Source organism: Ascaphus truei, chromosome 15 (assembly GCF_040206685.1).
Source record: "Ascaphus truei isolate aAscTru1 chromosome 15, aAscTru1.hap1, whole genome shotgun sequence".
NCBI classification, from domain to species: domain Eukaryota; kingdom Metazoa; phylum Chordata; class Amphibia; order Anura; family Ascaphidae; genus Ascaphus; species Ascaphus truei.
Genome location: NC_134497.1, coordinates 36,188,037 through 36,200,682, shown reverse-complemented (window position 1 = coordinate 36,200,682; position 12,646 = coordinate 36,188,037). Strand labels below are relative to the sequence as shown.

The following is a 12,646-nucleotide window of genomic DNA, read 5'->3' as shown; positions in this document are numbered from 1 at the left end:
TTAGCCTCATCCCATTGGCAAGGAATTATCTTCCTCCTATCAGAACCTGCCAGGTCACATGGGCAGATCCTACAGCCAGCTCAGGTAACTCTGAGCATGCTCAGTAAGCAGCTTGGTAGCACTGCTAAGTAAAAAGGGGCCACTCATTTCTGGGGACTCAATGTCTGGAGTTTGGTCCCAAGGTGTGAAATAGCCAGGATGTGTAACAGGACCTGCTACTCAGAAACATCCTGATTAAGTGACACTTTATGAATCTGGGGTCTTTTGATATGCAACTTCCAGAGAGACTTACAGCTGTGGGCCTAGCAGGCTAGCTTTGAAGCTTGCATAGGCAAGTAACCCAGCTCATAGGTGTCAACACATTTGGTTCTGGTATGCAAAACAAAGGCAGGCAGAAAAAAACAGCATCCTAAATTAGCAGTCTTAAAAGGGGAACAGCATATAAAATTAACCCCTTCATCCCCAATACGAAATAGGGGTAACCAGCCGAGCCCACTGCCTTTATTAATGCGCTGATTACCCCCATTTTCGCCACAATGTCGGCTCGTCGCAAAATGAGAGGAACTTCCGAGGACGTCGCCCACAGGACCCACCAGATGCCTGGTCTCCAGTAACCGGTCCAGCGGAGCGCTATCCACAGCTCCCTCCTGCGAGGGAACCCTCTCCATGTTCCGCCTGCGGAGAACAAGGCCACCGGTATGTGGACTGTCCACTGATGGATTGTTCATTCAGCAGAACCGTCGCCTCGGCTTTTACTGGGGAAAATTACAAGCCCTGGCTACTTCCAGCCCTGATTGGGGGAAAAACCGTCCAGGCCCTTGTAGATTCGGGCTCTGGGAAAACTCTGGTCCTCCAGGAACTGTTACTGCCTAACGTGTGTTCTTTTGACTCCTCATGGAGCATAGAATGTATACACGGCGATGTAAAACGCTATCCGACGGCCAAAATCCGGCTACAGGTAAAAGGTCAGGATGCTTACCTCGAAGTTGGAGTCGCTCCTAGGCTCCCGGCCCCCATTGTGCTCGGTCGGGACTGGCCTTTCTTTTCGGACCTAATGGCCCCAGTCTTTCACGAGGAGCCTCCTTCTAGGGCTCAAGAGAACCCTGGCAAACTGTTCCCCTTCTCGGCAGAACTTTTTCCCAGTAGACACCGGGTTCAAAAGACTCGGAAGCAAAGACGCTTGGACAAACAGGACTGGTTGCAGAAATCTGGGTCTCAAGGTGACCATTCTAGTAGTCAGAGGTCACAAGTGATGGCTGGGGATGGCCAAAGGGAGAGGGATATGGGCCCTGGAGATTTACCAGACCTGTACCTCCCTGACTTTCACCAGAAGCAAAGGGAAGACCCAGTCCTTGCTAGACAGTATGACAAGGTGGTGAAAATTGATGAACAGATTTTAGATGCACAGGGGGTGATAGTATTCCCCCATTTTGAGCTATCAAAGGATATCCTATATAGGGTGAATAGGCAGACACAAACAGGGGAGGTCACCAGACAGATATTGGTTCCCAAGGCGTTTGTTAAATCTGTGTTCAGTCTAGCCCATACTGTCCCTTGGGGTGGTCACCTGGGCAGGGATAAAACATTGGACCGTATTTCATCCCGATTCTATTGGCCAGGGATGCATAGTGATATTGCTAAGCTATGTGCAGCATGTCCGGAGTGCCAGCTAACTAGTCCAAAAGGACAAAAACCAGCCCCTTTGGTTCCTCTACCTTTGGTGTCAGTTCCCTTTGAGAGGATTGGGGTAGACTTGGTAGGACCTGTAGAACCTTCTGCGAAAGGACACAGGTTTATCCTTGTAATAGTTGATTATGCGACAAGATATCCTGAGGCGTTCTCCCTGAGAACAGCAACAGTGAAGCAAGTAGCCAACAAGTTGTTGGAACTGTTCTCACGGGTTGGACTTCCCCAGGTTATGTTGACAGACCAAGGTAGAAATTTCATGGCTAAACTGATGCAGGATGTCTTAAAGTTACTTGAGGTCAAGTCTGTTCGGACATCGGTCTACCATCCACAGACTGACGGATTGGTGGAAAGATTTAACCGAACTCTAAAAGGGATGCTGAGGAAATTTGTAGACTCAGAAAAGAGAGCCTGGGATGAACTTCTCCCTTTTCTGCTGTTTGCAGTGCGGGAAGTTCCCCAGGCCTCCAAGGGATTCTCTCCATTTGAATTGCTCTATGGCTGCCAACCCCGGGGTATCCTAGACCTCCTAAAGGAGTCCTGGGAGGAACAGCAGTCCCCTTCTAAGAATACCCTGCAATATGTACTAGACCTTAGGAAGCGCCTAGATGTGGTCGGCCATTTTGTCAGGGAGAATCTTAGATCAGCCCAGGACAGTCAGGAGAGACATTACAATCAGAATGCTCGCATGAGAGTGTTTCACCCAGGAGACCAGGTGTTGCTATTGTTACCCAGTTGCGAGACTAAACTCCTGGCCAAATGGCAGGGCCCATTCGAAGTACTCCGCCGTACGGGTGATGTGGATTACGAGATCGCTCAACCAGGGTCCAGGAAGGGTAAACAAATTTACCATGTGAACTTGCTGAAACCCTGGAAGATGCAGCGGTCTCTATTCATCCACCCGGTGGAGGGGTAAACGGACTTGGGTCCTCAGCCTCCACGGGAGAACATCGTGAGTGACGATAAAATCCCAATGGGTAAACAGTTGTCCTCTGAACAAAAAGGGGACTTGTTAGCAATAATTACACAATTCCAGGATGTTTTTTCTGACTTACCAGGGCAAACTAACTTAATTTCCCATGCAATCGAGACAGCACCTGGGTTAAAAGTACGTTCCCGTCCTTATAGGTTGCCTGAAAGTCATAGGGCTCTGGTAGAGAAGGAGGTACAAGAAATGTTACACTTAGCAGTGATTGAGGAATCATGCAGTGAGTGGTGTAGTCCACTAGTTATGGTCCCTAAACCCGATGGGAAGGTAAGATTTTGTGTGGACCTCTAAAAGGTCAATGCGGTATCCAAGTTTGACGCATTTCCGATGCCAAGGGTGGACGAATTAATTGACGCCCTTGGTAACGCGGAATATATATCCACGTTGGACTTGACAAAAGGGTACTGGCAAATACCCTTAGAGGAAAAGTCCAAATGCAAAATAGCATTTGCCACTCCCATGGGTTTATACCAGTTTGTGACAATGCCATTTGGACTGCATGGAGCCCCAGCCACATTTCAGAGACTCATGGATAAGGTACTAAGGCCCCATAGGACTTATGCCGTAGCCTACCTAGATGACATTGTCATTTATAGTAAACACTGGCTGGCCCATCTAAATAGGCTGAAAGCGGTCCTCAAATGTCTAAGGGAGCCTGGGCTCACAGCCAACCCTAAGAAATGTGCCTTGGGTAAAGCGGAAACCAAATATTTAGGGTATGCAGTGGGAGGTGGAAAAGTAAGGCCACTAGTCGACAAGGTAGCTGCCCTGAAAGAAGTTCCGACCCCCCAAACGAAAACGCAGGTACGCTCTCTGCTGGGTTTAGCAGGGTACTACCGGCGGTTCATCCCCAACTATTCGGAAGTGGCAGCCCCTTTAACGGACCTCACAAAGTGTGCCCCTACACAAGTGGTGTGGTCAAGGGATTGTTAGATAGCCTTTGAGGACATAAAAAGGTGTCTATGAGAGGGTCCCATCCTTAGAAGCCCAGACTTCAACAGCCCTTTTATAGTGCAAACAGATGCATCAGAGATAGGGCTAGGGGCAGTGTTGTCACAACAGTTTGAGGGAGTTGAACATCCTATCCTTTTCCTGAGTAGGAAATTGTTCCCAAGGGAAAAAAATTACTCAGTGATTGAGAAAGTGCCTCGCAGTAAAGTGGGCAATCGAGGCTTTGAGGCATTACCTGGCAGGAGTCCATTTTACTTTTCATGCTCCACTGAAATGGTTAAATAGCATGTAGGATTCCAATACTAGATTGACTAGGTGGTATATGGCCCTCCAACCCGTCTTATTTGAGATTCAGCATAGGCCGGGAAAAGAGAACGCAAATGCTAACTTCTTTTCTAGAGAAGGGGTGGATGGTCGGGCTTCAGCCGTGCGTAGCCCCAGCCACACACTAACGGGAGGAATGTGACAGGGTAAATACAAGCCACCAGTTATATGTCTGGAAAACCTATGTCTAGTCTGCAGTGCAGCACTGACTAGGTTAACTTCAGCTGGGAACCTCAGGACAATTAGTGGTATCCCAGCTGCCTAATCAAGGTGTGTTAAAACCCAGGTTGTAAACACATGAAGCTGGCTGTTGATGAGTGAGGAGTAAGCTGCTGCTAAAGAGATTTCCTGATACAAGGTCTGATTAGAAAAGTAGATGAATTGTGAACTGTATGTCCCCTGCATAGAAAAGGGCAACTGCCATATACACTGTCTGCTAAAGAGAAACTGTTTTTGTCTGTTTGCTGAAGGAAAAGCCATTTTCGTTTGTTGCTGAAAAAGAGCTATTTTTGTTTTGTGTGCTGTATATTTTTCAAGGCAAAATAAAACAGCCTTGTCAAGAAACCCACATGTGTAGTTGCATGTACCCTGCAATAGTCGTCTATGCTTACGCACGCTTGCGGAAGCGTGCGCGATCCCCTGCTAAAGCCACTCTCATTGCGGCTGGGGGTCTCACTAGAGCGTGGATCAGCACGGGTCAGGGCCAAAGCGCTGACCATGCCCGCGGCCTTAGGCTACGGCCCCAGTGGTCACTACTGCACGCGCATCTGATTGCCTAGCGCAGCGTTTTCCAAATGGGGTTCCTCGTAACCCAGTCCCAGGGGTTCCGCCATGGCTCTCCTCCACCCTCCCTCCCAGCCAAACCCTCCAGCCCGCTCTCCAGTCAGCACTGCAAGATCGCTCTCTAGCATTGCGGCACTTCCGGTGCCTGCTAGAGCGTGTGCGTGCAGCCCTGACCACCTCCTGCCGCCTCCTGCCCCCACTGCTGCTTACACCTCCTGCCCCGCCGCCTCCTCACCCCCCACTGCCACCTCCTTGCCCCACCACCGCCTCCTCCTCTTGCCCGCTGCCTCCTGTAGTGCCACCTCCTCCTCTTGCCCCGCTGCCTCCTGTCCCGCTGCCTCGCCACCTCCTCCTCTTGTGATGCTGCCTCCTGCCCCGCTGCCTCTGCCTCGTTCACCCCCCCCCCCCACCAACTGCCAACTGCAGAGCAGGATACGAGGTAGGCATATTGGTGGTGGGGGGGGGATCCATAGTGGTGATGGGTGGGTGGGGATATCCATGGTGGCAGAGGGTGGGTGGGGAGTGATGGGAGATGCAGGGGGGGTGCAGGGGAGAAATATGATTATGATGAGGGGTGCTGGGGAAGATATGTATTTTAAAAATGTACTGGGGCAGTGGGGGTCATTTTAAAATGTAATAGGGCAGTGGGGGTCTTTTAAAAATGTCTTGGGGTGGGGGGGGGGTCTTTTAAAAAAGATCTTGAACCAAAAACATTTTTCGCATGCGTCTTATTTCTTTTTTGTTTATTTTTCATGTGCTACGCTAAAAATATTGAAGGGGTTCCATTCTGTTTTACAAAATATAAAAGGGTTCCATGACTAAATTTAATTGGGAAACACTGGCCTAGCGGCACGTGCACGGGTAAAATCTGCGATCTGTGGTCTATGTGGAGCAATGGGATGTGCGGGGGACGTGGCCATGGCGGGGGGGGGGGAGGAGGAGTTTCAAGCCCAAACTGACATTGTTACCTCATTAGACTGTGGCTCAAGGCTTTTTTTTATACTGTAGAAGTGATAAGTTAATTAAATTCAATGAATCCCAGGGCAGAATAGATATTTACACTCTGAAAAAGTGTTACAGAAATGGGGTGAAAAGGAATCCCTCATTCAAACCACATGGGGTTAATGTTATCTCTGTCCAAGGAGACTACTAGTGCCATTATATTCAATCTACACATCCTGGATTAGCTCTATCTCTAAGAAATTTGCGGGTCATTAAGGACACTTTTAAGGATAATCAGAGATGTGCGCATCATTAACACCATTCAGGTGTACACATTTCCTCCCACCTTAAACATAATTTTTTACAGAATAGAAGAATCATAATACTGCTCAATAAATAATGATTCGCTTAGCTGATGTGGTTCTCCAAAGCCCCAGTTTTGATCTCTGGATTCGCAACTACTACAATGTAAATAAACTTGTTTTGATTAACAGCATGATTCACTTCAGCCCTATGTCCAGTCAGAGCATAAGCTGCAGACCACATGTCTCCTATAATCAAATCGGAGCAGACATAGGTAATAATAGATAGCAACGGGTTACTGTGATGCTTCAACCAATTGTCCCAATCAGAAGTAAGCATTTTCTGGCAGCTATAGTAACGAAAACAGACCGGTGTACATGAGTGCACAAAAGACATTGACTAATCACTGACCTTGCTGATAGTCATGTGGTCAGAGGTAACCAATTGAAGTGCACTACACTACTGCTGTAACCGAGAGTGACGCGCAACTATGATGCAACTTCTCGCAAGACCAATCAGAAGTTAGAATTAATCGGTATCCATGGCGACCATTACACTTAAAAACCCGCCAGAATCACTCCGAAACCGCCCCGTTGAAGCCTATCAGGTGAAACATATGTTGGGTATGTTCAGCGTCACTCCCTGGTGCGCAGGCTAATCGGAGAGGTCGGATGCGATTTCCTGTCAGAGCGTTTCGGAGCCTTCACCGTGGGAAGCACAACGCTCTGACTTAGATCCTATCTCATAATGTTCTATGTACCTTGCAGTGCTATTCCTACCACTATGGATAATATGAGCCATATGATCTAAACTCCACTCACAGGAGGAAGGAGATGCTGCTTCTGCTGTAAATGTTGCTTGCTTGAGAGTGTGTGTGTGACTGTGTGTGACAGAGAGAGAGTGAGAGCGTGTGACACTGTGTGAGAGTGAGTGTGAGAGAGGAGGGAGAACGAGAGGAGAGAAGGGGAGAGGAGGGGAAAGGAAGGAAGGGAGGAAGGAGATGCTGCTTCTGCTATAAATGTTGTGTGTGTGTGAGTGAGTAGGTGTGTGAGTGTGTGTGTGTGTGTGTGTGTGTGTGTGTGTGTGTGTGTGTGTGTAGGTGTGTGTGTGTGTAGGTGTGTGTGTGTGTGAGTAGGTGTGTGTGTGTGTGTGTGAGTAGGTGTGCGTGTGTGAGTGAGTAGGTGTGCGTGTGTGAGTGAGTAGGTGTGTGAGTGTGTGAGTGAGTAGGTGTGTGTGTGTGTGTGAGTGAGTAGGTGTGTGTGTGTGAGTGAGTAGGTGTGTGTGTGTAAGTGAGTAGGTGTGTGTGTGAGTGAGTAGGTGTGTGTATGTGAGTGAGTAGGTGTGTGTGTGTGTGAGTGAGTAGGTGTGTGTGTGTGAGTGAGTAGGTGTGTGTGTGTGAGAGAGTAGGTGTGTGTGTGAGAGACAGAGAGAGAGAGAGTGTGTGTGTGTGTGTGTGTGTGTGTGTGTGTGTGTGGTTGGAGAGAGGAGGAGGGAGAAGGTTGGAGAGAGGAGAGGAGAGAGAATAGGAGGGCGAGGGAGCGGGAGAGGAAAGTGGAGGGAGAAAGGGAGAGGAGAGAGAAGTAGGGAGAGAGAGATATCGATCTGTGGGGGTGATGTGAGATGCAGGGGGGGGTGATGTGAGATGCAAAGGGGGGGGGTGATGTTTAAACTAAAATCATTACAAAATATATACACATTGTTTATTCAAAAGTATGAGTTAATTATTATTTATTACCCCTACTGCTTTACACGTCTCTATTTTGTGATTTACCCCCTGTCGAACATGTCATTCAGATAGGGGTTCCCTGAAATTTTACGTGGTCTGGTATGGAGATATATATGGGAAAGAGCTTGGTATCAAGAGGGCACGCTGTGGAAAAGTAACGCGCCAGCACAAGGTAATCAGTAATATGTGTGTTACGTGGTTTTTACATCTCTATTGTCTTATTACTGATGTTAAATTGCAAATAGTGATAGATCTGCTTACACCATTACAGGTCAACTAGAACTTAATATAACTAAACCTGAGTTGAGTCAAAGGGCCAGATGCATCAAGCTGCGGCCTTAAAAAAGTGCCTTATTACCGTGCAATGAATCAGCGTTGTAGCGCCAAAAATAAAGCACTTTTTTTCGGACCTGTTAAAAGCACCATATCTGATACAAAACAGGCATAGAAACACATTTTCAAGTAAAAACTGCTATACATCAAACTTCCGATATTTATCGGAACGGGATGAACGTCAGAAATACCGCAAATATTTTATCACCAACTACCGGCTGGCGTTAGCCCTGTCTTTCCTATGTATATAATGGCTATTATACTGCCCATTATATACATAGGCAAGATGAGCTAAACTTACATGGAATACATTATAAAATAGTTGTTAAAATACATTACAGTACATATTAACCCCTTAGTAGTACACGGGTCAACTAGTCATCGGTTTTATATACACGGAATAATATAAATATTAAACTAAACTACCCCCCTTTGACATTTTAGTGGCTAGTAAAGCATGGTTACAACAAAAACAGACAAAGATGCCCAAAGCTACTTCCAATGTGAGAAAAATACAGTGCAATACCTATATATTCTCTGGAAAAAAAGGGTCATTTAGTTTAACCCTTTGGCAAAAGTGTCTTAAGCCTGCTGCCACTTTAAAGGCATGACCGTAGCAGGTCCTAACACTCCCTGGGTTAAAATTCTACTTTTATTTGATTGGTACTAATGTTGCTCGTCAATATATTGTATGTGTGGCAGATTACTAACAATAGGTAAACCAGGCTATACCCGATTTACCACGCCAACACAACTATATTTCCATGATGGTATAACTGAATAAACTCTGATCAAGCAGCTATCAGTATTTGGAATAGACACGCCTCTTGTGTGTTTGTGACCTCACATCTAGAGCTTCTAGATTGTGGATACGCTATACGCAATTTAAGCAGTTTTAAAATATTTTTGTAAATAGTTGTCCTATTTGGTTGTCCCTATTTAGGGATCTAGTGCCCCGGGTTTATTATTAAATCCGGAGTTTAAGAATAAATATTGAATATTAAATTCTGGAATTAACCTACACCAGTAGGTAATAAACGTTATCAATATGGATTTTTTTCCCTTAAACTATCCTCAGCTATGGAATACGAGGTATCCATTAGGAACAACGAACTAATACAGTTTAATACTTCTTTATTTTGGTGTGTTTATTATTTAGTGTGTTGTCTGTTTATCAGAATTGGTCATGGATTCTATTTCGCCAATTCTATTTCTACTATTTTTGGAATTATAATTAAAAGGTTTTTATCTTTATGCCAATCATTACATTACATACGAGACAGTGAGTGCATTCTGTTGGGACTCTTTTTCTTTTGTTATTCACATGCTATTTATCCCTATTGCACCTCAGCGTATAGATATAGTTGTTAAGATGATGTGGGAGTCTCTTCCCTTTCCCCTACCCTTCCCCTAATTATTAGACCTTGTTAGTGGCCAGTAAAGCATTGCTATTCTAGTTTCTAAGGTAATTTAGGGGTTAACCCATCTCGGCACCACTTCCCCCCCCCCCCACAGGAAGCCGAACCACCCTCCCTGGGGCAACTACCGTCATCACCCACATCCCCTACCTCTGTCCCCCTTCTAGACGAATGCCCAATATCCCTATCAGACAAATGTGGTTTTAAATATTAACAAAAAATATATACACGTTTAAAACAAAAAGAACATTCAAAATACATTGATTATCACTGTGGATAACTAGGCCCTCTCAATTGTGGGGGGGTAGGAGGGGGCAGATATCCACATTGGCGATAAATGGTAACCCAGTAATAAATACATCAACAATATTACAGTACATTAAAAAAACCGTCAGTGGCTAACCGCTATGGTAATGAAGGGAGTTGGTTTATGTACCATGTGATGAATGCCCTTTTTTGGGTGCTGGGATGTCACCTTAAAGGGAGGGAATCACATTCCTTTTTTGGAATCACATTCCATGATTTTGCAACGTTTTTTTGTTTGCATTGTCCCCACCACCATTGTATGTGTATATATGTTAAAATACAATAATTGTGCATTTGGTTCCTGATTTAACAATGCAGATTTAGCAGAAAGTTGGGTCATCCTATAACTATTAGAGACCTGGTACATGGTGCGGTAACGGGAACACCCGGTGACTGATATGTGAGCTTCTAATGAGACACGTATTCTATTCATTGTACAAATAGTTTTTAATTATACCTTCAAAACTGAAACTATCGACTTACTATCTATCAAATTATTTCTGCCACTTTAATTGGTGTTTTGCAGCTAGTGAGATTTCCTTTTAAATCGTTAAATATTATGATCCACTTTAAATGTATAATCCACTAAATCTACTCTCCCGGCCCTAATGCTGCACATGTTGTGCGAAACCCTTCATTTTTACAATGTACAGCTACAGTTTACTTCCTGAACTTTTGGGATATGCCAACTTACCTCTCCTACATGATCGTTTGTAAGACAGTTTGTGTAACAGTGACTTTTTTGTCTCGTCTAGTACAAAGACAAGCTCCAATAATCCACCCATGCCAACACTGCAAGGTTGCTTTTAGCAGCCAGGATTACCTCCTCAAACATCTGAAGTTTAAACACCCAAATCAGTATATGGAAAAGATGAAGACAGAACAATCTTGCAACATTCCAATAAATATGACAGAAAATGCATCTTTCAACCAGTCACGGCAATTAATAAACAATATAACTGCTTCTCATTCCAAAAGATATATATTAGCAGATGCCACAGGAGAAGATCTTGGAGAAAGTGAGAAGAGTCTGACTTGGTTATCAGACCAGAACCTACAGAAGAGGGCACAGATCGGGGAGAGACCGCATGTATGTGGGGAATGTGGGAAGGGATTTAGTGACTTATCCAGCCTGTGGACACACAAAAGGACACACACAGGGGAGAGACAGCATGTATGTGGGGAATGTGGGAAGGGATTTAGTGTGTCATCCAGCCTGGACACACACAAGAGGACACACACAGGGGAGAGACCGCATGTATGTGGGGAATGTGGGAAGGGATTTAGTGCGTCATCCAACCTGAACACGCACAAGAGGACACACACAGGGGAGAGACCGCATGTATGTGGGGAATGTGGGAAGGGATTTAGTCAGTTATCCCACCTGAAAACACACAAGAGGACACACACAGGGGAGAGACCGCATGTATGTGGGGAATGTGGGAATGGATTTAGTGACTTATCCAGCCTGAGGACACACAAGAGGACACACACAGGGGAGAGACCACATGTATGTGGGGAATGTGGAAAGGGATTTAGTGTGTCATCCAGCCTGGACACACACAAGAGGACACACACAGGGGAGAGACCGCATGTATGTGGGGAATGTGGGAATGGATTTAGTGACTTATCCAGCCTGAGGACACACAAGAGGACACACACAGGGGAGAGACCGCATGTATGTGGGGAATGTGGGAAGGGATTTAGTGCGTCATCCAACCTGAACACGCACAAGAGGACACACACAGGGGAGAGACCGCATGTATGTGGGGAATGTGGGAAGGGATTTAGTAACTTATCCATGCTGAACATACACAAGAGGACACACACAGGGGAGAGACCGCATGTATGTGTGGAATGTGGGAAGGGATTTAGTAACTTATCCATGCTGAACACGCACAAGAGGACACACACAGGGGAGAGACCGCATGTATGTGGGGAATGTGGGAAGGGATTTTGTCGGTTATCCAACCTGAAAATACACAAGAGGACACACACTGGGGAGAGACCGCATGTATGTGGGGAATGTGGGAAGGGATTTAGTCAGTTATCCATCCTAAGGAGACACAAGAGGACACACAGGGGAGGGAGCTATCGCTAAAGCCAGGCATGTTTAGGGATAACCAGTGACGTAGACGCTCACATATAAGTGCACACGTGTATCTGTGTTACGCTAAATCACAATGAAAAGTGACTTTAGTTTATGGTGCATAAATGAGCATTTTAAAAGGATAAAAAGTTATAACGTTTTAAATGCAAGTTATTTGTATAATTTTTATTGTAGTTTTATTTAAAGAAACATTGTCCTCTTAATGTTTTATATTTCCATGCTGATGGGTATAATAAAATGTGCGTTTCCCATTATGCTGAAGCTGTCTGTAGCCTCACTTAGCTGTGAATTGGAATAGTTTCACCGCGACCAATTTGCCATTGGCATTAGGCCACAGATGGACCCTCCACCACCAGCCTCTTCTAATGTAAGTTTTATTACTGTTTTGGGTATGGGGTTAATTTAAGGGGTTTGGGGTAGGGGGTTTTAGGGTGAGGGATTAAGGTGTGTGGTTTTAGGGTTAGAGGAGTGTGACGGCCTCCATAATAAATGTGAAGGGACTGGGGAGGCACGGGAGTGTGGGGAGGGGGGGGGGGCGTTACTGGAAGCTCCTCACTCACCACTGGGTTTTGTGTGGGGCAAGTTCCGTTTTTGTGGGAAAGTGAGCTTTGTGTTTCCAGGCAGATGTGGGACAGGAGTCAGGTGATTGGCTGGGAGCAGGTGGGCAGAGTGCTGTGATTGGGCAGGCCAAAGGGGGTGCGTTGCTAGGCAGTTTGGGCGGGAAAATTAAAGGTACGATATATAGAGACGAAGCAGATAGGGAAATTACCTGAGGT

At 45.8% G+C, this 12,646-nt stretch overlaps 1 protein-coding gene across 2 annotated transcripts in view; it reads left to right on the top strand.

The window, feature by feature from the left end:
- Positions 1–12,126, top strand: part of LOC142466812 (uncharacterized) — a 557,357-nt gene extending 545,231 nt beyond the window's left edge. Inside the window, exons 2-3 of one of the 2 annotated variants that reach the window (XM_075572278.1) lie at positions 7,772–7,875; positions 10,516–12,126. In XM_075572278.1, the coding sequence (XP_075428393.1) occupies positions 10,623–11,861 (1,239 nt within the window). In that variant the 5' untranslated portion in view covers positions 7,772–7,875; positions 10,516–10,622 and the 3' untranslated portion in view covers positions 11,862–12,126. The remainder of the gene's footprint in view (positions 1–7,771; positions 7,876–10,515) is intronic. The other variant, XM_075572271.1, reaches the window with a different exon arrangement.
- The last annotated feature ends 520 nt before the right edge of the window (positions 12,127–12,646 follow it).